This window comes from Trichomycterus rosablanca, chromosome 9, assembly GCF_030014385.1.
Source record: "Trichomycterus rosablanca isolate fTriRos1 chromosome 9, fTriRos1.hap1, whole genome shotgun sequence".
Lineage (NCBI taxonomy): Eukaryota > Metazoa > Chordata > Actinopteri > Siluriformes > Trichomycteridae > Trichomycterus > Trichomycterus rosablanca.
The window spans coordinates 16,273,351-16,297,158 of NC_085996.1; the positions used below are offsets into that span (position 1 = coordinate 16,273,351).

The window sequence follows — 23,808 nt, forward strand, 5'->3', positions numbered from 1 at the left end:
ATTTAACAAAAATATAAAATGTACAATAGTCACTGTTTTATAACATTATAAACTTAAATCTGACATTTTTATCTCAAAAGATCTGGTCACAGACTGTTAATAATGACATTAAGACAATTGCTTGAAGTGGTATACCATGAGCATGAATCCCTGAATGAAATATGGCCTGAAATCCTTTCCTGTTTTTGCATAGAATTTACATATGACAAACATGCAGCTATATAAAAAAAGATGTAATCTTTGTATATAAAGTGTATTAAGTTAATTAAAAAAATTTTTTGTTTACTAATGACCCTGCTGGTACAGAGTTAAATTGAAGGTCCTATTTAGAAAGGGTTATCCAACATAAATGCTAAAATATTTTCATAAAAGTCTTGAGTTGTAAAACATCAGTAAAAGGTGAATATTCAGGATAAAAGCTAAGACCAGTTAAAAGCTCAATATCTCGTATCCGTGCCACATGGTGCTGAATCCAATTCTGAACCCATGAGTAGTCGCTTCCATTCTGTAAAAGCAAGACAACAAATACAGACAACGGTTAAAATACTGAAAATGCACACAAACCTGATTCAAGTTAACTGAAAACTTCATATAAGTAAAAAAAAGTTTTCATTATATATCAATAAATTACTAAGAAATGGTTTAATATTTAAGCAATAGAACACGAGAGGGAGTGTGTTATCGCGAATAACATCACGGCTGTGATTCGGTTGCAGGCACGAGCCGAAGGCAATAAAAAACACACACCAAAGGATTATGGATGATAACAGAACTTTTATGAGCTGCTAACTGGGCTATTAAGCTAACTGTTCGCATCACAAACACATTAATGTTCCCTACATAGTGCACTAGATTGTGTATCAGATCACGGATTTATGTTCCCTACATAGTTCACTAGATTGTGTATCAGATCGCGGATTTATGTTCCTTACATAGTGCACTAGATTGTGTATCAGATCGCGGATTTATGTTCCCTACATAGTGCACTAGATTGTGTATCAGATCGCGGATTTATGTTCCCTACACAGTGCGCTAGATTGTGTATCAGATCGCGGATTTATGTTCCCTACACAGTGCGCTAGATTGTATATCAGATAACGGATTTAAAACGAGATCGGGAAAAAGTCTGTGTCGCCTGCGTGCGCGTTTGTGTGCATGAAGCTTGTCGTTAATGGCAACGCGTCAGCGGAGTAATACAGTTGTGGGGTGAAAAGACCGTGCTGTTATCACGAATATCAGCACGATTAGAACGCTTCTCAACCAATCAGATTGTAAGGTCGGAACTAACTGTTGTATAATGTTATTTATACAATAAAATAATGCAATTATTTATAACACATATAAGCTAATTTTTTTTGTTAATGCCTTAAATCATTTAAAATAATTAATTTATCATCAGCAGTGTTGTTAATATACTAAAAACATTTCTGGGTATTTGTTCTTTACTTACAAATAAATAGATTTGGCAGCTTTAACTAAAATTCACTACTTTCACAATCATATCAGCTCTGCAGACACCTGTGTTACCTAATGTATAATTGCACATTTTTAAAACAGTTTATTTGTCTGTATTTTTTTGACAATTAAAAGTAAAAGCATCTGCTTTTCTCAGAAAGATGCTGTTACAAACCGCACATTTTTAGTGTGTATTAATTAGTGCAATTTTAGTTGTGTTGCTGCTTTATTGGCACACTGCTTAGTGGGTGAATTTCAGTTTGGAACACTTCCCACAGGTTCTGGGGGTAGGAAGTGGTAAGTAACAGCATAACAAAGAAAGCTGAAGACGATCCCTAAATTTGCCTGAATGAAATATGTAAACCGTTTCTGTACATTATTTTTAATAAAGAAAATTAATAGTAACGACAAAGTTCTGTTTAACAAGCTGTTTTAGACAGCATGTGGCACCAATCACAGCATTACAGTGGCAATCTCTGCTAAACTGTGCAGTTTAACGGCCCCCTTTTAAAACTTCCCACATACACATAGCACTTTGAACATGGCATAGTATCCACGCCACCAGCACAACATTCTGGGTCTAGCACGCAGGCAAAAAATGTTAGTTATGCTTTTATGTGTTTCATTTGGACCCCATATGTGGCTTCAACACACTGCCTGCTTTAAATTTGTTGTATTTGCCTTTCAGCTTTTCTTTTTTGTAGATAAAATGTCAAATAAATGTCTTTTTTCATTTTTAAAAACAACAGGAAATGCAGTGATTTTAAGGAAAAGGTAATACTCTTATAGAATATTTTAATGTTTTTCAAGGTTTTGTATTAGTAGTTAATTTTCTCAAATCAAAATATTTTGTACAGGAAAGAAACAAGTAAAACATAGGCCTTAAACATAAGTTTATTTTTGTTAACTCTTACCATTCACATTATTAGGGACTACATCAACAAACAGTATAATGTACGGTTGGGTCATTGTATAAATATGCTACTCACATGACAGGTTTCCAGGTTATCTGGACGGTGTGGCAAAATAAAAGACAAAGTCTGAATTAGATTGCCACATGTTTGTAATCTTAGAGATGAATCCTTACAACTTGTTAGAATCATGAAGAAATGTGTAGGGATTGGAACCTCTTGTCTGTAGCAAAAATACAGTATCTTGTCATTTGTCATACTTTCAAATAAGTTTTCACACAACAGCTTTTGGTTTAAAAAACAGTACACCTCACAGTAGTGATTTCAGTAATAAAGTTTAATATTGTTTATATACATTTAAAATGATATTGTTAATGTCAATTAAAAACAGTAAAATGTAACAAAAAACTTACTTTGTCTTTCCAGTCATTATGTCATACTTTCCATTAAAGTCTTTATCAAATATTGGTCCACTCATGACATTCATGCCATTTAGATCTTTCCAGTACTTCACCATGATAACATTGTGAAGATAATCCCATATGCCTATAAAAAAACAACAAATACCATGTAATAAAATAAATGTTCATACTATAAAAAGTAAATATAATGAATTAAATAATGATTAATATTTTATTATACTATGTGTATGAATAAATTTGTGTAGGCCTGTGTGTATGTATATGCATTTACTGTTTACACATAATGCCCATATCATACTTTGTACCAAAACTCACTGGTCATTTATTAAATCCATCTGTCACGTACAGTTTATAAGAAACTGACACGATTACATTTTGCCAGTCATCTCTGGGAAATATCAGCTTGTTAGCATTTATCAGTTGATTTTTTCTAGCCTGTAATGTGACTGATTTGTGTTGAATAAAGACATGAAAAGTACATTTGTTAGTGCGTTACAAGTTAAGGCAGAATGTGTCTAGGCAACCTTTTTAAATAAGTAATGCAGTAATCCAGGTAATTTTACAAAGGGTTCACAAACTTTTTCTTGCATCAGTAGATGAACTTTGGTTATACACAATTACAATTAATTATATTTTGTAATATGCCCAGTCTGACAGCACCCTCTACCCTGTATATCAGTGGAAAGAGTCTTAACACTAAACAAAAATGACTTTGATAATCGCTGGCATAGTTGTGGCCACTGCACCAGGTCCCATTTGTGTAATTTAAATTAAGTCTTACTGGCCACATGAGACATACAGTGGGGCCAAAAAGTATTTAGTCAGCCACTGATTGTGCAAGTTCTCCTACTTAGAAAGATGAGAGAGGTCTGTAATTTTCATCATAGGTACAGTTCAACTATGAGAGACAAAATGAGGAAAAAAAAATCCAGGAAATCACATTGTAGGATTTTTAAAGAATTTATTTGTAAATTATGGTGGAAAATAAGTATTTGGTCAATAACAAACAAGCAAGATTTCTGGCTCTCACAGACCTGTAACTTCTTCTTTAAGAAGCTCTTCTGTCCTCCACTCGTTACCTGTATTAATGGCACCTGTTTGACATCGTTATCTGTATAAAAGACACCTGTCCACAGCCTCAAACAGTCAACCATGGCCAAGACCAAAGAGCTGTCGAAGGACACCAGGAAGAAAATTGTAGACCTGCACCAGGCTGGGAAGAGTAAATCTACAATAGGCAAGCAGGTTGGTGTGAATAAATTGACTGTGGGAGCAATTGTAAGAAAATGGAAGACATACAAGACCATTGATAATCTCCCTCGATCCCATGGGGTCAAAATGATCATGAGAACGATGAGCAAAAATCCCAGAACTACACAGAGGGACCTGATGAATGACCTGCAGAGAGCTGGGACCAAAGTAACAAAGGCTACCATCAGTAACACACTACACTGAGAGGGACTCAAATCCTGCAGTGCCAGGCGTGTCCCCCTGCTTAAGCCAGTACATGTCCAGGCCCGTCTGAAGTTTGCCAGAGAGCATATGGATGATCCAGAAGAGGATTGGGAGAATATCATGTGGTCAGATGAAACCAAAATGGAACTTTTTGGTAAAAACTCAACTCGTCGTGTTTGGAGGAAGAAGAATGCTGAGTTGCACACCATACCTACTGTGAAGCATGGGGGTGAAAACATCATGCTTTGGGGCTGTTTTTCTGCAAAGGGGACAGGACGACGAGGATCCGTGTTAAGGGTAGAATGAACGGGGCCATGTATCGTGAGATTTTAAGCCAAAACCTCCTTCCATCAGTGAGAGCATTGAAGATGGAACGTGGCTGGGTCTTCCAGCATGACAATGATCCCAAACACACCGCTCGGGCAACGAAGGAGTGGCTCCGTAAAAAGCATTTCAAGGTCCTGGAGTGGCCTAGCCATTCTCCAGACCTCAACCCCATAGAAAATTTGTGAAGTCCGTGTTGCACAGCGCCAGCCCCAAAACATCACTGCTCTACAGGAGATCTGCATGGAGGAATGGGCCAAAATACCAGCTACAGTGTGTGCAAACCTGGTGAAGACTTACAGGAAACGTTTGACCTCTGTCATTGCCAACAAAGGTTATGTTACAAAGTATTGAGTTTAACTTTTGTTATTGACCAAATACTTATTTTCCACCATAATTTACAAATAAATTCTTTAAAAATCCTACAATGTGATTTCCTGGATTTTTTTTTCTCATTTTGTCTCTCATAGTTGAAGTGTACCTATGATGAAAATTACAGACCTCTCTCATCTTTCTAAGTAGGAGAACCTGCACAATCAGTGGCTGACTAAATACTTTTTGGCCCCACTGTACCTACCTTGTTGGCCACATATGATGGAGCAAACTAAATAGGTTAGTCATCCTTCGAAATTTGTTAGTCATGCTCATTATCAATTACCCATCATTGAAAATGATTGAAGGATGAAATAGGGGTTTAAAACTATATAGTTTAAACTATAGTAATTAATTGTATACCTACAAAGTCCACCTGTATAGTAGACTGTCTTTAGAATTGACCAGTAAGACATAAGGTGTAAGTTGACTAAGTTTCCTGTCAGTCATACATTTTCTATGCAGGAAATGTTAAATGTAAACCTACCCTTGAAAGCTGTAAACATTGGTGCCATGTTACTTGTGATCAGTGAGTCAGATTGTTCCTCAGTGTCATTTGACGCCAAGTCTAAAAGTAAAAATAAATGATCAACATAAAAATAGAAATGCAGTACATCTTAGTTTTTTCAGGTTACAGATTTGTTAGGTGTCATATTGTGAGCAGAGCCTTTAATGTTTATTTTAAGTGCTCAACTGGGTGTGGGCAGAAACAGACATCCTGTTGAGCTCACTGGGTGGATGGAGAAATCCATATGTCAGAGTCTGGTTGTTTTTGTAGAAGGAGCAGGACTGACTCATAGTGGCTGGTATGCGCACATCAGCATGAACACACTGTTCCTGAGAGTAATTAAGGGGTTCCACAGCAGTCTGAGAATTTTGATAAAAGACAGAGAGACAAAAAAGGGAGGAGAAAAATAGTAAAGCTCGTGCATTACTAAATAAACATATACTACCAAAGCTGTTGGAAAAGTTGCTGTAATAATGAGGAAATGCAGGAAATTACAGATAAATGACTTTCAACTAGCAAATGTTAAAAAACAATGATGTAACACATTTACTACCACCATTAACAATATGTGGCACAGAAAATCCTGAATTTCCCCTTCAGGAGGGAGGGAGAGGCAGGAGGGTTATAGAGACAGAAAGAAAAGGGAGTCTACATAAAATCCAGATCCAGAGTGGAGGAAAGTATCTATCCATCTATCTTTCTTGGTGGCAAGCTGGTGGCAGACATACAGCAAACGGAAAATAAGCATTATTAGCCAATTACAATTATTTATGTTTAACGCCTTCTAATTAGATAGGAAATAATGTAGCACTAATTTTGTATAATAACGTTATAGAAAATCTAGTGAAATTAGAAAATATATAAAGGGATCAGGAAATCTCAGATAGTCAGTTTTGCTCATCTACCTTGTGTCTTATTCACACATACTGACATTTCTGCAGACATGCACCCAAGGATGGTTTTGCACCCCTGCATCGGTATTTAGTCACAGTGGTATTTAAGAAAGTTGGATGAAAAAAATAGATTAAAATGTTTGTTAATTATAATTATAAAATGTTTGTTAAATATAATCATAAAATGTTTGTTAATATTTGACAAACGAAAACAAAAAAGAACAAAATTAAATATCAAAATCATTCCTGCTGTTTAAAATTCCTCCTGTTTCACTGTGAAATAATTTAACATTTACAGTTCAAAATTTTCAATTTTCCTTTATTTTCTTCAACAACTCATCAAAAACTCAACAACGATATAAATAATTATGTTGACCTTCATAAATATTGCAAACCTATAAAAAAGCTAATATTTTTAGGTCACCAAGTCTGTAAACATACAATTTAATTTCACCTCAGTGCCAGCAAACTATTTCTGAGGTTTACCAGAAGGCTGTTTGTTCTTATAGCTAACCACAAACGTAAGCAACTAAAGTTTGCTAGACTGTTTTAAAACTTTGAAATCGGGGGAGTCAAAAACAAACCACATTCTGGAGCCATATATGCTGGATTTTAGAATACATTTATGCTTGTTTATAGATTACAACAACCAGCCACTTTCTGCAAGTGTTTTAGTGTCTTATACTGCATATTTATACTGTTGTTAGGCAGATCTGTATCCCATCATAAAATATGTTATGCATTTTAAAGCACAAAACATGGCAAGGAATGGACATATTGCGCAGCTGAAGTCTAGCATACTGGTTATTATATATATATTATTTTGTCCCTAAGTATGGGCAATGCTCCAACAATTTTGTCTGGAAAAAATATCATGTACTGTTTTACATTATAAAATCAAAGAAATTTACAAATGAATGCTTTCTGTTTTTGTTAGTATCTTATGTACTGTTCAAACTTTAAAATAATGTTTGTTAGTCATAAATTCTCAATAGACAAGAACATTTGAGAAGATTTAAAAAGATTTTGGCAAAGCAAATTAACAGTGTTAAATTGTAAGTGTCTATGTAGGATGTCTATGTAACTTCATACAGTTTCTTTGTTCATTTGCTTTTATACACCCACTTCTTAGTCAGGGTGGGTCGGTCTGGAGCAAATGAAAATAAGCAGTTTGTTCCACCATCACAAAACCACAAGCAAACAGAGTCTGTTTTTCTATGCGGTGGTGGAATGACGAGGAGGCGGTCTCCCGCAGACAGCAATGACTTAGAATCCCCCTAAACTCTTCCCTCAGATTCCTTTTTTATGGGTTAATTTAGTCACCATAGCACAGTCACATTTTAGCAATTTAAAACAGGAAACCTACAAAAATAGACAGGAGGTTGATGTTTTAGCTTAAGAGTTGTGTCATAATTTAAGCTTGAAACCATAACTTTAAGTAGCCAAAAGTGTGGGAGTTTTTTTTAAATTTATTTTAAGCATATTTATTAGTTATTCTGGATAAGAAAGTCTATACACATATTACACACAAAAACAGACACCAGATTCAGTGGGCTCAGAAAGCATTCAGACCCCTTGACTATTTGCACACTGTACTGTGCTGCAAATCTGATTTTAAATTGATATAATTGCCATTTCTACACATTTTATACACTTAATCACCTATAGTGGCATAGTGAAAATGTTTTTTAGAGTTTGTATTAAAATTATTGTGGTATTGTGGTAAAATATATTATCTCTTGACATGTAGTACAGCTGCAAGTCTTCAGGGCTAGGTCTCTATTAACTTTGCACACCTGAATTTGGCCAGTTTATCCCATTCTTCATGGCCGGTCCTCTCAAGTTTTGGTGATGATTGGATGAGTGTCTGTGAACTGCCATCTTCAGGTCTCTTGGCGTTCAATCAAGTTTAAGTTCGTGCTATAGCTGGGCATTCAATGACATTCACAGACTTGTCCCAAAGACAATCCAGTGTTGTTTTGGCTGTATGCTTCTTGTTCTTTGTCACATTAAAAACGTGAATTGCTGCATTAGTCTGAGTTTGCATGCACTTTGGAGAAGGGTTTCTTTAAGAATAGTCGAGTGTTTAGCTGCATTCTTCCATCGCTCAATTCTTCTCAAGTCTAACTGCCCCTGTGCCTAAGATGTAGCCCCATAGCAAGATCCTGCCACCACGGTTCATCATAGGGATGGTATTAGCCAGGTGATGTGCAATGCCTGTTTTTTAGCAGACACAGTGCTTGCAGTTCTGCCCAAACAGTTAAAAATTTCTCATCAGACCAGAGTATCTCCTTCTTTAGTCCTTTACATGCTGTTTAGCAACATCCACACTCAACAATGGCTTCTTGCTACTCTGCCAAACAAGCCTGTTTTATGGGGTGCTGCAAAGATTGTTCTGTGTCTAACAAATTCTTATTGCCCGGACCAAGGCCCTTCTTGCCCGGATGGCCAACTCTAGGACGGTTCAAGGGTGTGCTATGCTTCTTTCATAATTGTAAAGGACATTTAATTATTGTTTTATATCCTTGCTTTGATTTAATTTATATCCTGACTTAATTTAATCACAAAGATTCAGTTTATTACAAAGAGACAGGCCCTTGGACATTATGGCTTGTTTTTTTTTTCTCATGACAAAGCAGTGTAAATTGTGGGCCATTATATACCCAGGTGTGTGCCTTCCAAACTATGTCCAATCAACTGCAACAGGTTGTAATGAACTTAAAGTCTCATCACGTTCAGCACACATCTATTCACACACCTCATTTCATGCACCATTTCCATGTGCTCTCACTTGCCAAACTTTCTAGTTCTGTGTAATTTCCTAGTATTTTCAAGTTGTTTTTATTATGGCAGTATAGATCTTTTCTTTTGTCTCTAGTCTCTAGCAGTTAGTATAGCATTAAGCTCCATTAGTTTGGTCTGTTGTTTTCCTGGTGTAGCATAAGCAGTTAGTTTAGTCTGTGGTAAGCTTAGTCTTAGTGTACCATTTAGTACAGTGTGTATACAATAATGATATGTTATCGTTTATCGTAAATCATATGTGGTTTTGCCATTTTGCAGTAATTAGGGGTGCCGGAGTCTAAAGCTACTCTCTGCTAAACTGACATCTTACTTAATTCACATTTTACAATTTAACTACATTTTCTGTTGTTTTACCCCACCTGAAGGTTAAGGAATGAAGTCGAGACTGCCATGCCAACAATGCTGCTCCTGCTAGATGTGACGGACGAGTGTTTGCACCAAGAATGTCTAGAACTTACTACAGATGTTATCACAGACTGGACTGAATAACAACTCCAATTATTTTTGCTAGTTATAACTTTTAGTTCATTTTAATTTGTGTGTGTATGATATTGTGTAAATCCTATTTATTCAAATTATTCTCCAGGCCACCCAAGAAGGATGGGTCCCTGCTGAGTCTGGTTCCTCTCAAGGTTTCTTCCTGTAATTTTAAGGGTGTTTTTCCTTGCCACTGTTGCCCTCGGCTTGCTCAATAGGGGTTTTGGGTCTGATTGGTCCTGGATTCTTTAAAGTTGCTTTGAGACAATTTCTATTGTAAAAAGCGCTATATAAATAAAGTTGACTTGACATTTTGACTCCCTCTCTTGCTTTGTCAATATATGTACGTCAATATGTAGTCAGTCAGTGCCATTAAAAAGGGTTTTGCCTTCTTAAACTATACATTTCAAAGCTTGACTACTGCCAGCCCTGTTAAATATTAGCATAATTAAAACAGACTTTTCCAGCGATGTAGGCTAAAAAGTCTCAGGAAGCAGCACATTTAGCAGTTTATTTTAGGTGAGCTAGAGTCCAGAAAACTCTAGTGTGGCACTGTATGTTGTTAACATATGGTTTCCTCTGTATATTACATTCTTAACTCTGCAACAGTGTTTTAGAAAATAGGCTGTCAAAACATCCCAAATTAGAAATCAGAAATTAGTGCATATTTACAATACAAAAACCCTAAAAAATAAAGTAAAACAATCAGTAACTCTTATTTGTGCTGTAATGTATGCTGTAATGTGTTATAATATCGCTTGAATTATTCTATATAAGCATAAACATTATTCGTTTTCTGGTTCAAGCCACATTTGTTTATGCATATTGACTCTGTTGCAAATCGAGCTATTTTCAGCTAGTTGTCCAACTACTGTATGTGTATTTTCTGATTTGACTTCTATCTTACTCTTTCTGGTTTTAAACATCCTACCAAGACAGTTTTTTTAAAAAAATTATTAAAAATCAAAAACTGTAATACCTTAAGTCATAAAGGTGCTGTGGTACTCCAAATTGTAGACAGGTCTATCCTGTTTGCGTTGGTAATCTCTGAGATGTGTCTATGTCTAGTGAATGACAGACATTGCACATCACCTGGCTAACACCATTCTTATGGGGAAATATGGTGGTGGCAGGGCCCACAATTTATACTACATTTTCAGGATTAAATCCAAGCCAAGAAGACATGAATGAGTTGTCTGTGAATCTTCAAGATCAAATTAAGGTAGGGCAGAGATCAGGTAAATAAAAAGTACTGAAATGATTAAAAATGTAAAAATATTAAAATTGAGTGTTTCCAGGATCATAGTAGATTTAATAATTGTAAAATACAATAAGCTGAACACAATATTAAACCTTCCTAGAACTGGCCATCTGGCCAAATTGTAATAATAAGGAAATATATCCGCAAGTGACGATTTGTTTTTATTGGAGAAAAAGTGAAGAAGGAAAAAAGAAGAGGAGAAGGGGGAGGAAAAAGAAGGAAAAGAAGAAGAAGAAATCCTAGGGGGCAATGGAAAAGATGAGCATAAGGATGTCCATAGAGGGTGTTTGACCACTATTGGATAATACATGACTTTGTAGACAGAAAGGCTTTACGCAAAAAATATGCAAATAGGGACTATTAAACTTTTATATAACACCTTTATCAATTAAACACTTGTTAAACTTATCTCACCAGTGGTTCCACAGTATATGCAACCCAGAGAGGCATGAGGATGTCTTTGCTGTATCCACTGATATAAGATGAATGCTGAAGTACACAATAGTCTGCTCTATTTTGTACAACTCCTGGAACTCCAAATAGTAAGTGGGGACTTCTGGCAGCTGAGTCTGTCAGGATACATAAATTACAAGGTAAAAGTTGGGACGTTTTGTAAAATGCAGTTAAAAGTCTGTGATCTGGTAATTCTCTTGAATCTTTTAAATCTAATAAAAGTAGGAAATTCACATTGATATAATTATGAAGATAATTATAAAGATAAATATAAAGACTTTTGGAATTTAATGTCTTCAACACACTCAAAACAAAGGCATGTTTACCTCTGTGTTCCATCACCTTTCCTATTAATAAAACTTTTTAATGGTTTGGAAACTGAGGACATCATTTGTTTTAGTTTTTCAGGTGTAATTTTTCTCCATTCTGGCTTGATACAAGATTTCAGCTGCTCAACAGTAGGTGGCTGCTGTCGTCTGATTCTCCACTTCATGCTGCATCATACTTTGTCAAAAGGAGACAGATCTGGATTGCAGGCATGACAGTCATGCACATGAACACCCTGTTTAGATGGCAAGCTGTTGTCGCACATACAGAATAAGGCCTGGCATTGTCTTGCTGAAATAATTATGGGCTTTCTGGGGAAAATGTTGCCTTAATAGCAGCATCCAAATATACACCTCAGCATCAGTGGTACTGTCACACACACGCAATCTCCCATGCCATGAGCATTGATGCTCCCCCATACTTTTGGTTTTTGCACCTGTCAATGATAAAAGTCTGAATGGGTTTTTTTTTTATCTATGGCACAGAGAACTCAATGTCTGTTTTTTCCCAAAAACAAGCTGAACCGTGGACTCATCTGACTACAGCCATGTTTTCCCTCTATTTTGGACCATTTGAGATAAGCTTGGGCCCAGAGAACTCGGAAGCATTTCTGCATAGAATTGATATATGGTTTTCTCTTTGTGTAACAGTGTTTCAGGTTGCATTTCTTGATGCAGCAGCTGACTTCTGATTTCTGAAATACTCCCGAGTCCATGTGGCTATATTTATCACATGACGGTTTATAATGCAATGCCTTGTTAGAGCTCAAAGGTCAGATTCTTCTTTAACCTGTATTTACACAATGCACCAACTAATAAGAAATGTATATACAGTGTATCACAAAAGTGAGTACACCCCTCACATTTCTGCAGATATTTAAGTATATCTTTTCATGGGACAACACTGACAAAATGACACTTTGACGCAATGAAAAGTAGTCTGTGTGCAGCTTATATAACAGTGTAAATTTATTCTTCCCTCAAAATAACTCAATATACAGCCATTAATGTCTAAACCACCGGCAACAAAAGTGAGTACACCCCTTAGTGAAAGTTCCTGAAGTGTCAATATTTTGTGTGGCCACCATTATTTCCCAGAACTGCCTTAACTCTCCTGGGCATGGAGTTTACCAGAGCTTCACAGGTTGCCACTGGAATGCTTTTCCACTCCTCCATGACGACATCACGGAGCTGGCGGATATTCGAGACTTTGCGCTCCTCCACCTTCCGCTTGAGGATGCCCCAAAGATGTTCTATTGGGTTTAGGTCTGGAGACATGCTTGGCCAGTCCATCACCTTTACCCTCAGCCTCTTCAATAAAGCAGTGGTCGTGTTAGAGGTGTGTTTGGGGTCATTATCATGCTGGAACACTGCCCTGCGACCCAGTTTCCAGAGGGAGGGGATCATGCTCTGCTTCAGTATTTCACAGTGCATATTGGAGTTCATGTGTCCCTCAATGAAATGTAACTCCCCAACACCTGCTACACTCATGCAGCCCCAGACCATGGCATTCCCACCACCATGCTTGACTGTAGGCATGACACACTTATCTTTGTACTCCTCACCTGATTGCCGCCACACATGCTTGAGACCATCTGAACCAAACAAATTAATCTTGGTCTCATCAGACCATAGGACATGGTTCCAGTAATCCATGTCCTTTGTTGACATGTCTTCAGCAAACTGTTTGCGGGCTTTCTTGTGTAGAGACTTCAGAAGAGGCTTCCTTCTGGGGAGACAGCCATGCAGACCAATTTGATGTAGTGTGCGGCGTATGGTCTGAGCACTGACAGGCTGACCCCCCACCTTTTCAATCTCTGCAGCAATGCTGACAGCACTCCTGCGCCTATCTTTCTAAGACAGCAGTTGGATGTGACGCTGAGCACGTGCACTCAGCTTCTTTGGACGACCAACGCAAGGTCTGTTCTGAGTGGACCCTGCTCTTTTAAATTGCTGGATGATCTTGGCCACGGTGCTGCAGCTCAGTTTCAGGGTGTTGGCAATCTTCTTGTAGCCTTGGCCATCTTCATGTAGTGCAACAATTCGTCTTTTAAGATCCTCAGAGAGTTCTTTGCCATGAGGTGCCATGTTGGAACTTTCAGTGACCAGTATGAGAGAGTGTGAGAGCTGTACTACTAAATTGAACACACCTGCTCCCTATGCACACCTGAGACCTAGTAACACTAACAAATCACATGACATTTTGGAGGGAAAATGACAAGCAGTGCTCAATTTGGACATTTAGGGGTGTAGTCTCTTAGGGGTGTACTCACTTTTGTTGCCGGTGGTTTAGACATTAATGGCTGTATATTGAGTTATTTTGAGGGAAGAATAAATTTACACTGTTATATAAGCTGCACACAGACTACTTTTCATTGTGTCAAAGTGTCATTTTGTCAGTGTTGTCCCATGAAAAGATATACTTAAATATCTGCAGAAATGTGAGGGGTGTACTCACTTTTGTGATACACTGTATATATATATATATATATATATATATATATATATACTGTATATATATATATATATATATATATATATATATATATATATATATATATATATATATATATATATATATATATATACAGTGTATCACAAAAGTGAGTACACCCCTCACATTTCTGCAAATATTTTATTATATCTTTTCATGGGACAACACTATAGAAATAAGACTTGGATATAACTTAGAGTAGTCAGTGTACAACTTGTATAGCAGTGTAGATTTACTGTCTTCTGAAAATAACTCAACACACAGCCATTAATGTCTAAATGGCTGGCAACATAAGTGAGTACACCCCACAGTGAACATGTCCAAATTGTGCCCAAAGTGTCAATATTTTGTGTGACCACCATTATTATCCAGCACTGCCTTAACCCTCCTGGGCATGGAATTCACCAGAGCTGCACAGGTTGCTACTGGAATCCTCTTCCACTCCTCCATGATGACATCATGGAGCTGGTGGATGTTAGACACCTTGAACTCCTCCACCTTCCACTTGAGGATGCGCCACAGGTGCTCAATTGGGTTTAGTCCATCACCTTTACCTTCAGCTTCCTCAGCAAGGCAGTTGTCATCTTGGAGGTTGTGTTTGGGGTCGTTATCCTGTTGGAAAACTGCCATGAGGCCCAGTTTTCGAAGGGAGGGGATCATGCTCTGTTTCAGAATGTCACAGTACATGTTGGAATTCATGTTTCCCTCAATGAACTGCAGCTCCCCAGTGCCAGCAACACTCATGCAGCCCAAGACCATGATGCTACCACCACCATGCTTGACTGTAGGCAAGATACAGTTGTCTTGGTACTTCTCACCAGGGCGCCGCCACACATGCTGGACACCATCTGAGCCAAACAAGTTTATCTTGGTCTCGTCAGACCACAGGGCATTCCAGTAATCCATGTTCTTGGACTGCTTGTCTTCAGCAAACTGTTTGCGGGCTTTCTTGTGCGTCAGCTTCCTTCTGGGATGACGACCATGCAGACCGAGTTGATGCAGTGTGCGGCGTATGGTCTGAGCACTGACAGGCTGACCTCCCACGTCTTCAACCTCTGCAGCAATGCTGGCAGCACTCATGTGTCTATTTTTTAAAGCCAACCTCTGGATATGACGCCGAACACGTGGACTCAACTTCTTTGGTCGACCCTGGCGAAGCCTGTTCCGAGTGGAACCTGTCCTGGAAAACCGCTGTATGACCTTGGCCACCATGCTGTAGCTCAGTTTCAGGGTGTTAGCAATCTTCTTATAGCCCAGGCCATCTTTGTGGAGAGCAACAATTCTATTTCTCACATCCTCAGAGTTCTTTGCCATGAGGTGCCATGTTGAATATCCAGTGGCCAGTATGAGAGAATTGTACCCAAAACACCAAATTTAACAGCCCTGCTCCCCATTTACACCTGGGACCTTGACACATGACACCAGGGAGGGACAACAACACATTTGGGCACAATTTGGACATGTTCACTGTGGGGTGTACTCACTTATGTTGCCAGCTATTTAGACATTAATGGCTGTGTGTTGAGTTATTTTCAGAAGACAGTAAATCTACACTGCTATACAAGCTGTACACTGACTACTCTAAATTATATCCAAGTTTCATGTCTATAGTGTTGTCCCATGAAAAGATATAATGAAATATTTGCAGAAATGTGAGGGGTGTACTCACTTTTGTGATACACTGTATATATTTGCTACAGGATTGGACATACCTTCCATTAATCTGATGAGTCGTTGATTGAGATCTTTCACCTGTAAAAGAAAAACAAAATAATAATAAAAAAAATTATTATTATAAAGTATTACTTTTTTTAAAACAACCTTTTCCTGCACAATACCAAATATGAATGTAGAGCTAAAGTCATAAAGTTTAAATACACTTGTAATGGACATTGAATGGCATGCCAACCATAAGTTTTCAATAATTTCTACAACTGTTCTCATTCATTCATTATCTGTTTTACCACCACTTCATGACCAACCCTACGTAATATGCCACTCAACCAAGAACCATAAGAGGGGTCAACTGGAATATGCCAGAAAAAAATTGGATTGGCCTGCAGAATTCTGAGATTCTGAGTTATAAATCAAAGCTGGAACTGTATGGCCATATGGATGGGGCAGGAAACCGCTTTTTTTTTGCTGCAGGAACTGGCAGTCTTGACCTTGTGATTTACATCATATATTCACAGAAATACCAAGGCATTTTAAGATGAAATGGGTAAAACCTCAACCTTGGTGAAAACTGGACTTTCCAGCAAGACAATGATTTCATTTCAATCACCAGGATACCCTGGATTCCAATCTCAGTCCTGGGATATTTACCCTTAAAATGATGTCAACTTTGTCAGAATTGCTTGTCTGTATCAATAAATAGCCCTTCTCTGTTTACTGAGTCCTCTTTTTGTATATTTTCATTCAGTTACATACACATCACCATAATGCCATTGAAGGTGAGAGGGGTTCAATATTATTAACATAATATAGCTATAGAGCACTGGTTTAGTTTTAGAGACCATATTTTATATAACCATGATAAAAGTAAAATTTTTGGTACCTTTTTTATTTTTTATTTTAAGCTATCCTTGTGAGCTTAAGATACTAGATATAATTAATCAAACTAATATCTACTTTGGAGTGTAGTTGTCTTTATGTTGGTGCCTACCTGGGCTTTGCTGTGGGACTGGCAGCTACAGTCATTGTCGTCATTTGGAGAGAGAAAAAAAGCGGAACAGTCAGAAGCAGGAGAGAGCTCAGCAGGGTGGACAGGCTGATAAAATGGCTTCTTTAATAGATGGTTAAGACTTCCATGAGTGCCATTGTTAGGAGCAGGAGGAACAGCCAACAAATCTAAATAAAGCAGCATGTGTAAATTTTCTTATCTACATTCTATAGACATTCTACCACCATGTTTAACTTGAAATGTTTAAAATTTATAATAAATAATTAAAATTGAATTATACACTACCCTTCTTTGCCACACCTTATTGGTGGTACTGTTAAAGGTATGTCTACCTTATTAATGCCATTATGTATTTTTGTGTTTCTATACATTTATGCTGAGTGATTCATATTATATAATAGAGATGGGACGATCGATCGGCTACGAATCGGTATCGGCCGATTTTTTATCAAAATATGCTATCGGCGATCGGCGATATTTCCTAAAAGTAGCCGATCCGATCGTGTGATACAGTGTATCACAAAAGTGAGTACACCCCTCACATTTCTGCAAATATTTCATTATATCTTTTCATGGGACAACACTATAGACATGAAACTTGGATATAACTTAGAGTAGTCAGTGTACAACTTGTATAGCAGTGTAGATTTACTGTCTTCTGAAAATAACTCAACACACAGCCATTAATGTCTAAATGGCTGGCAACATAAGTGAGTACACCCCACAGTGAACATGTCCAAATTGTGCCCAAATGTGTCGTTGTCCCTCCCTGGTGTCATGTGTCAAGGTCCCAGGTGTAAATGGGGAGCAGGGCTGTTAAATTTGGTGTTTTGGGTACAATTCTCTCATACTGGCCACTGGATATTCAACATGGCACCTCATGGCAAAGAACTCTCTGAGGATGTGAGAAATAGAATTGTTGCTCTCCACAAAGATGGCCTGGGCTATAAGAAGATTGCTAACACCCTGAAACTGAGCTACAGCATGGTGGCCAAGGTCATACAGCGGTTTTCCAGGACAGGTTCCACTCGGAACAGGCTTCGCCAGGGTCGACCAAAGAAGTTGAGTCCACGTGTTCGGCGTCATATCCAGAGGTTGGCTTTAAAAAATAGACACATGAGTGCTGCCAGCATTGCTGCAGAGGTTGAAGATGTGGGAGGTCAGCCTGTCAGTGCTCAGACCATACGCCGCACACTGCATCAACTCGGTCTGCATGGTCGTCATCCCAGAAGGAAGCTGACGCACAAGAAAGCCCGCAAACAGTTTGCTGAAGACAAGCAGTCCAAGAACATGAATTACTGGAATGCCCTGTGGTCTGACGAGACCAAGATAAACTTGTTTGGCTCAGATGGTGTCCAGCATGTGTGGCGGCGCCCTGGTGAGAAGTACCAAGACAACTGTATCTTGCCTACAGTCAAGCATGGTGGTGGTAGCATCATGGTCTTGGGCTGCATGAGTGTTGCTGGCACTGGGGAGCTGCAGTTCATTGAGGGAAACATGAATTTTAACATGTACTGTGACATTCTGAAACAGAGCATGATCCCCTCCCTTCGAAAACTGGGCCTCATGGCAGTTTTCCAACAGGATAACGACCCCAAACACAACCTCCAAGATGACAACTGCCTTGCTGAGGAAGCTGAAGGTAAAGGTGATGGACTAAACCCAATTGAGCACCTGTGGCGCATCCTCAAGTGGAAGGTGGAGGAGTTCAAGGTGTCTAACATCCACCAGCTCCGTGATGTCATCATGGAGGAGTGGAAGAGGATTCTAGTAGCAACCTGTGCAGCTCTGGTGAATTCCATGCCCAGGAGGGTTAAGGCAGTGCTGGATAATAATGGTGGTCACACAAAATATTGACACTTTGGGCACAATTTGGACATGTTCACTGTGGGGTGTACTCACTTATGTTGCCAGCTATTTAGACATTAATGGCTGTGTGTTGAGTTATTTTCAGAAGACAGTAAATCTACACTGCTATACAAGTTGTACACTGACTACTCTAAGTTATATCCAAGTTTTAGTTCTATAGTGTTGTCCCATGAAAAGATATAATAAAATATTTGCAGAAATGTGAGGGGTGTACTCACTTTTGTGATACACTGTATATAAAGACCATGTTAAGTTAACAGCTCAGTGGATTGATCCAGACTTTGAACAATCGTACAGAAACCATCGTGAAAGCTCTTACGATGTAATTTTGCTGATTGTAATATTTACTTTAAAAAGATAATTCAACCCGGTCACATCTGAGTCAATTCTATCAGCACGTTATATAAACTCGTGGTTCACTTTGGTAAATCGTAAGCGGTTCTTACTTGTGATGTACTAGATGAGAACAGAAGACGTTACAGAGCCAATCCGAGGCAAAAGTTTATTCATTACCAAATTCGTTAGTTCAGGATCATCTGCTGAACTTTTAGAAAACTTTTAGCTCCTTAGACGGAACAAGTCTGACTCGGTTACAGATCTGTGGTAATAGCAGTTTAATTAAGCTTTTTAATTAAGCTTTTTAATGTAAGAGAGTCACACAAAATGTTCTGTAGTAGATGGTGTTTATTTAAAACCACAACATTTAATTAATAACAGTAAACACGGAGAGATAACTGAGAAGAGAATCTTACGCTTCACATAAAAACGAATCAACTCATGAATCATTGAATCACTTATAGCGATACTGTGAACAAAGCGTATCTTCTAAAGGCACAAACACACACACACACACACGCACGCTGCTCCGGTTTATCTTTACTGTGAGGCTCTTTTTAAGTTTATTTACTGCTGACCATTATTTCCTCTTTATCAAAATGTACTATTGGCGCCAAGCGTTTTCCCTGAATTCACCAAATCCAGACTTCTCCAATAGACAAGAACATGTCTCCACAGCTCAGAGTTCTGATAATTCAGTGGCACTGTGTTTATTCCAGTCCAGCCAATGCTTGGCATTGGGCATAATGATCTTAGGCTTAGATGCAGCTGCTCAGCCATGGAAATCCAATTTATGAAGTTCCAGGCACAAAAATCTTGTGCTTCCAGAAACACACTGGAACTATGTAGTTAGTGATAGAACAAAGTATATGCAATTTTTCATACTATGTGCTTCAGCATTCGACAGCTCTAAAAGTTTGCATGGTATACTGCTTTGCACCTACTGTTAACTAGGGCAGATCTAGCAGAATAGAAATTGACTTGGGGCAAAGGTGGCATACTATAACAGGCCACTTAGTTATTGCCAACGTTTGTGTCTATGGAGCATGGGCATTTGGTTAGTTTTAAACACTTTTTAGCAATGTGTATGCCTGAAACACAAGAACTTAATAATTAGAAGGGGTATCCATATACCTTTAGCCATAGAATGTACTTTCTTATTTGCAACAGACATGCCATGGAATAAGGACTTTTGGTTCTAGCTACACCTATGATTTTTAGAAATAAGTAATGTACATAACAAGCTAATGTTTTGTTAATGAACTGGCATTTTTACTGTGGTAGTGGGGTGCACAACACTATAAGACTATCACCACACAAAACAAACATAGACAGCACAAAAACAAATTATACAACACAATTTAGAGAAACAATGTTAAAAACAGCCTTCTTACAACAAAAATGTAAGAATAAATTTTCCCCAGTGGAAACACACTGGTGAACCAAGTAACTAGTGCTGTGGTAACTATAATTTTACCCCTTTTCGTTGATCTTATTTTTAACTACTCCCTCTGTGTACGTATGTTTCACCGGAAGCGTGTCACTAATGTCCTTGTGGAGAAAGCCCATAGCCACCTGAGTTTTACAACCGGGACAAAATAGATTTATGTCTTTTTCTTTTCATGGTGGGTATGTGAAATGTTATATGCCCGACTCCATTAATGCATTAATTTGGGCTATTATTTAGCTTCTTTTGATTCTTTTATGTATTTGTGTTATATTGGCCATCCATTATTTTGTAGTTTTCTTTTGTTTGTGCCTCTTCAGGTTTAGTTTTGTTTTGCCTTGGTTAAGCATCCTGCATAATGGGTTCATTCTTACCAGGCTTGCAGGTACAAGACTACACCTTGACACCTCAGTGGTGACATATAATTGTATTTTTATACACATATTTCAACTAAAACTAAAAAACAGTCAACACAAATCCCTTAATCTTAATTCAGGTAATTACTACTTACCACATAAGAGATTATACACTTCTATGTTTTCAAAGGGAGCCACTGTTGTGTTGTACTTCATTCCTGGTCCATATCCTATAAAAATTGTCTATAAACAATGATATTTTACTTAGATGGTTTATTTGTTTATGGTTCTATTCACAAACATTGTTATACTATCATTATCTTTGCAATTTTCTATTCAATTTCTAATTCATAACACTGGAATGCTAATGAGTATGCTCATTAAAGGGTAACATGTTTTTTTGTTTACACCTGACATAAATACAGGAATTTGCAATGACACTAAGGCCACAACTCTAAAAGTAATTATAATCATATAGTTTTAAACATGTCTTTTCACATTTACATTTGTGACATTTAGTGATTTTATCCAAAGTGACTAACAATTATGACTGAATACAACTGAGGGTCAAGCAGTTGAGGGTTAAGGACCTCAATGATCCTAGCAGCATAAATATTTTCAGGATAGTTTAACTCAAGTTAGAGACTTAAAAAAAAGACAAGTAGATCATTTATATCTACCACCATATCCAGACTGGAATTTGGCATCAACCAGCCAGATGCCAAAATAATGCCCATGGGTGATGAGCAACAGAAGTTGGTGCAATGTAATAAATAATTGACTAACAATTATGACTAACTTACAACTGAGGGTCAAGCAGTTGAGGGTTAAGGACCTCAATGATCCTAGCAGCATAAATATTTTCAGGATAGTTTAACTCAAGTTAGAGACTTAAAAAAAAGACAAGTAGATCATTTATATCTACCACCATATCCAGACTGGAATTTGGCATCAACCAGCCAGATGCCAAAATAATGCCCATGGGTGATGAGCAACAGAAGTTGGTGCAATGTAATAAATAATTGACTAACAATTATGACTAACTTACAACTGAGGGTCAAGCAGTTGAGGGTTAAGGACCTCAATGATCCTAGCAGCATAAATATTTTCAGGATAGTTTAACTCAAGTTAGAGACTTAAAAAAAAGACAAGTAGATCATTTATATCTACCACCATATCCAGACTGGAATTTGGCATCAACCAGCCAGATGCCAAAATAATGCCCATGGGTGATGAGCAACAGAAGTTGGTGCAATGTAATAAATGGTACTAGTGTGAATGCAGGGGGATTTCTGGACTCAAACACTGGTCTGATTTCCACTCCTAATTACACATCTTTAAGACGCATAGCATGTTTGGTTAGACTGTGTGGCAGATGGCTAGACTAAGTGCTGTGGTAAGACTGTAAGTTGGTAAAAGACAAATGAAAAAGTAAGCAACTTGGATGGGTGTAAGCAGAATGAAATGTTGATACCACATGGCAAACAACATATAAAGGAATATATATAGTTTGAGGAGCAAAGATTAAAGGGGAGGCTTGCAATTAAAGATGGGAGAAGTTTAATGTAGTGGTAAAATGTGACTTTCCCAGTACACATTTCTCTTTAAAGAAAAGTTATGAATTAAATCAAAATGTTTTATTTTGAGATTGAGGATTTAAAATAACTTGTCATTTTTCTTCCAAGTAAGAGAAAAAGTAATGTACACTCCTTGGCAAAAAAGGGCCAAACCCCAGATTGCACAAATATTTTAAGAAAAAAGAGCCAAAAGACTTTTTACATGACCAATAACATAACCAACTGTATAAATCATCTTTTAACTACTATGGGATCGATTTATCAGCTTATGAATTTAAATCATAACTCCCAACTCAAATAGTGTTGCTCATGGCAAAAATAAAGCATGTTGCTGTGATAAAACACAGCATATATTTAACTATAGTATTAGTAATATTAAGGCCTTTTACATTTCAATAAAAATACAGGGTGGTACAGGGCTACTACAGACATACTACACAGTTTTGTAAGTAAAGTTTAAACTAGAACCCTCATGAAGTTTAAATAAAGGTATCTTGATCTATTTGGTCTAGAAATGTCTTACTCAGATGCTAAGTCAACACTGTGGTTTTTGAGAGTCTGTTACATTTTTTTAAAAATACCATGTCGACAGGGAATGTAAACATTGTAACCAAAAATAATTTTCAAATACTTTATAATCTTACAAAGTATAATACTTCATAGAAACAAATAGTATTTATCAAATAGTTTATTTTACAAATGAAATGTCATATGATTAGGGAAATTGTTATAAACCAAATTTATTTAGATAAAATGTTTGTAAAATATTAATTTTAAAAAGTTGTTTATTAAAATTTGAGCTTTTTACAAGTATTGTTAAAACTTTTGTTTTAACTGTTCAAGCAGGTTTTGAAAAAACCATGACTGGTGTCAAGCTCGATTTCAAAGCTGTTTTAGAAGAGACAACTTTTCCAATGACATTTAATGCAAAAAACACCTTTGTGTAACTATGCTCTGATAAATTAGTCAACCCCCTTATGAATTTATTTGTCTTTTAGGTAATTGCCTAAAGCATGATTGCAAACAGTAAGGATCCAGACAAAGCAAAAGTACAAGCATATGAAGTGGCACTATGAAAAATAATTTCAAGTATTATAGACATACAGTACCAACCTGCATGTTTTTGTAGACATTATCCGAACCATGGAACCCACCAGTGCAGTACTTGATTTCATCTGGTTTACTGCAAAAAAGTAGAGACACAAATATTGAAGTGACATTGCACAAAACCAGTTTTAAGTTACAGCCTTTGGACAACTGCAAAATATATGCCAAGTACTATACAGTTATGAATGTCATATTTGCTTTGGAACATATATGTGAAATTTCAGTGAAACATGCTGGGCTGAATTTAGAAGCCGAGCTAGGGCAGTAGAGAATGCAGGAT

The 23,808-nt window shown here is 37.4% G+C and overlaps 1 protein-coding gene across 2 annotated transcripts in view; it reads right to left on the bottom strand.

The window, feature by feature from the left end:
* Positions 1 to 23,808, bottom strand: part of enpp1 (ectonucleotide pyrophosphatase/phosphodiesterase 1) — a 66,811-nt gene continuing 43,003 nt past the window's right edge. Inside the window, exons 16-25 of one of the 2 annotated variants that reach the window (XM_063001965.1) lie at positions 23,535 to 23,604; positions 21,000 to 21,087; positions 16,819 to 17,003; positions 15,866 to 15,905; positions 11,295 to 11,449; positions 5,671 to 5,806; positions 5,427 to 5,507; positions 2,780 to 2,912; positions 2,445 to 2,589; positions 1 to 505 (exon numbers count right to left, since the gene is read on the bottom strand). In XM_063001965.1, the coding sequence (XP_062858035.1) occupies positions 353 to 505; positions 2,445 to 2,589; positions 2,780 to 2,912; positions 5,427 to 5,507; positions 5,671 to 5,806; positions 11,295 to 11,449; positions 15,866 to 15,905; positions 16,819 to 17,003; positions 21,000 to 21,087; positions 23,535 to 23,604 (1,186 nt within the window). In that variant the 3' untranslated portion in view covers positions 1 to 352. Of the gene's footprint in view, positions 506 to 2,444; positions 2,590 to 2,779; positions 2,913 to 5,426; positions 5,508 to 5,633; positions 5,807 to 11,294; positions 11,450 to 15,865; positions 15,906 to 16,818; positions 17,004 to 20,999; positions 21,088 to 23,534; positions 23,605 to 23,808 lie in introns of those variants that run through there. The other variant, XR_010013705.1, reaches the window with a different exon arrangement.